At 32.9% G+C, this 1,155-nt stretch overlaps 1 protein-coding gene across 1 annotated transcript in view; it reads left to right on the forward strand.

Annotated features, from left to right (window-relative positions):
• Positions 1 to 1,155, forward strand: part of LOC103598953 (protein furry homolog) — a gene marked incomplete at its 5' end in the record, with an annotated part of 113,293 nt that overhangs the window by 103,827 nt on the left and 8,311 nt on the right. The window contains 2 exons of the mRNA XM_008583022.1: positions 288 to 387; positions 702 to 873. Of these exons, the coding sequence (XP_008581244.1) occupies positions 288 to 387; positions 702 to 873 (272 nt within the window). The remainder of the gene's footprint in view (positions 1 to 287; positions 388 to 701; positions 874 to 1,155) is intronic.

Below are 1,155 nucleotides of genomic sequence, written 5' to 3' on the forward strand. Positions count from 1 at the left end.
CTGTTCGCTTGTGTTTGGTTTTCATTAAAATCTATTTGCATCATGTAGATTTTTGTGTTCTTTTATCCTGGCATAACAATATGTAATTTTAAACAAAAATAGAGTCATTTTCCTTTATCTACTAATAAATAGCCAAAGAAGGAGTAAAAAATGACCGAATGAGCACGGGAATGTTATTACTAAGTGACTGAGGTCGGTGTGCCATCTAGAATTTTGAGAGGTAATGATCTATCAAGATTACTAGCCAGGTGTCTTATAAACTATGCTGTTATTTTTTTATTTTTCAGGAACTACCCCTTTGACATAGTGACATTGTTAAACCTTGTTCTATTCAAAGCCTCTGACACCAACAGAGAGATTTATGAAATCTCCATGCAGCTCATGCAGGCATGTATCATTTACTGGCATAGAAAATTTTCATCATTGAGAGTAGAAAACAAAAATGGTAATTGATCACTGAATTGTGGTTAATTGATTTGCATTTATTTGTTTTTATATGTCATTGGTAGATATGAAAAGTGAGAAAACAATTATATAATCTTCTGTAAACATAGTAATGAACTGAAACTGTACCTTTAATACTATATTAAAATAAACATTAATTAGTTTTGTTACAACTAAGCTTTATTAAATATAAATGCTCCTGAGATACCCAGCTAATGTTTTTTCATACTGTTTCTTACTTTCCTACCTTTTTACAGATCCTTGAAGCAAAGCTTTTTGTATACTCAAAGAAAGTCGCCGAACAAAGACCTGGCAGTATCCTCTATGGAACGCACGGCCCGTTGCCACCCCTGTATAGTGTGTCACTAGCCCTCTTGTCGTCTGAACTGGCCAGGATGTATCCTGAGCTCACTCTCCCCCTCTTCTCAGGTACCACACAATAGTCAATAATGACATATGGAGTCATTTCTTCTGCTCTAAGTGATTTTTTTCTTTTTAAATTCTAGTGTAATTTTAGAGTCAAAACCATTGATGCTAAATTTATAGATCAAAACTGCTGTGGGCTAGATCCAGTTACATATGAAAATGAATTATAGAGTATCTTTAAAATGTAAAATATTTTATTTATCTAAAACAGTGTGGGGATAAACATACATATGACAAATGCAAAGATGCTTAGATTAGTAATAATACTTCTGCATACATCATATA

Source organism: Galeopterus variegatus, unplaced genomic scaffold (assembly GCF_000696425.1).
Source record: "Galeopterus variegatus unplaced genomic scaffold, G_variegatus-3.0.2 Scaffold2796, whole genome shotgun sequence".
Lineage (NCBI taxonomy): Eukaryota > Metazoa > Chordata > Mammalia > Dermoptera > Cynocephalidae > Galeopterus > Galeopterus variegatus.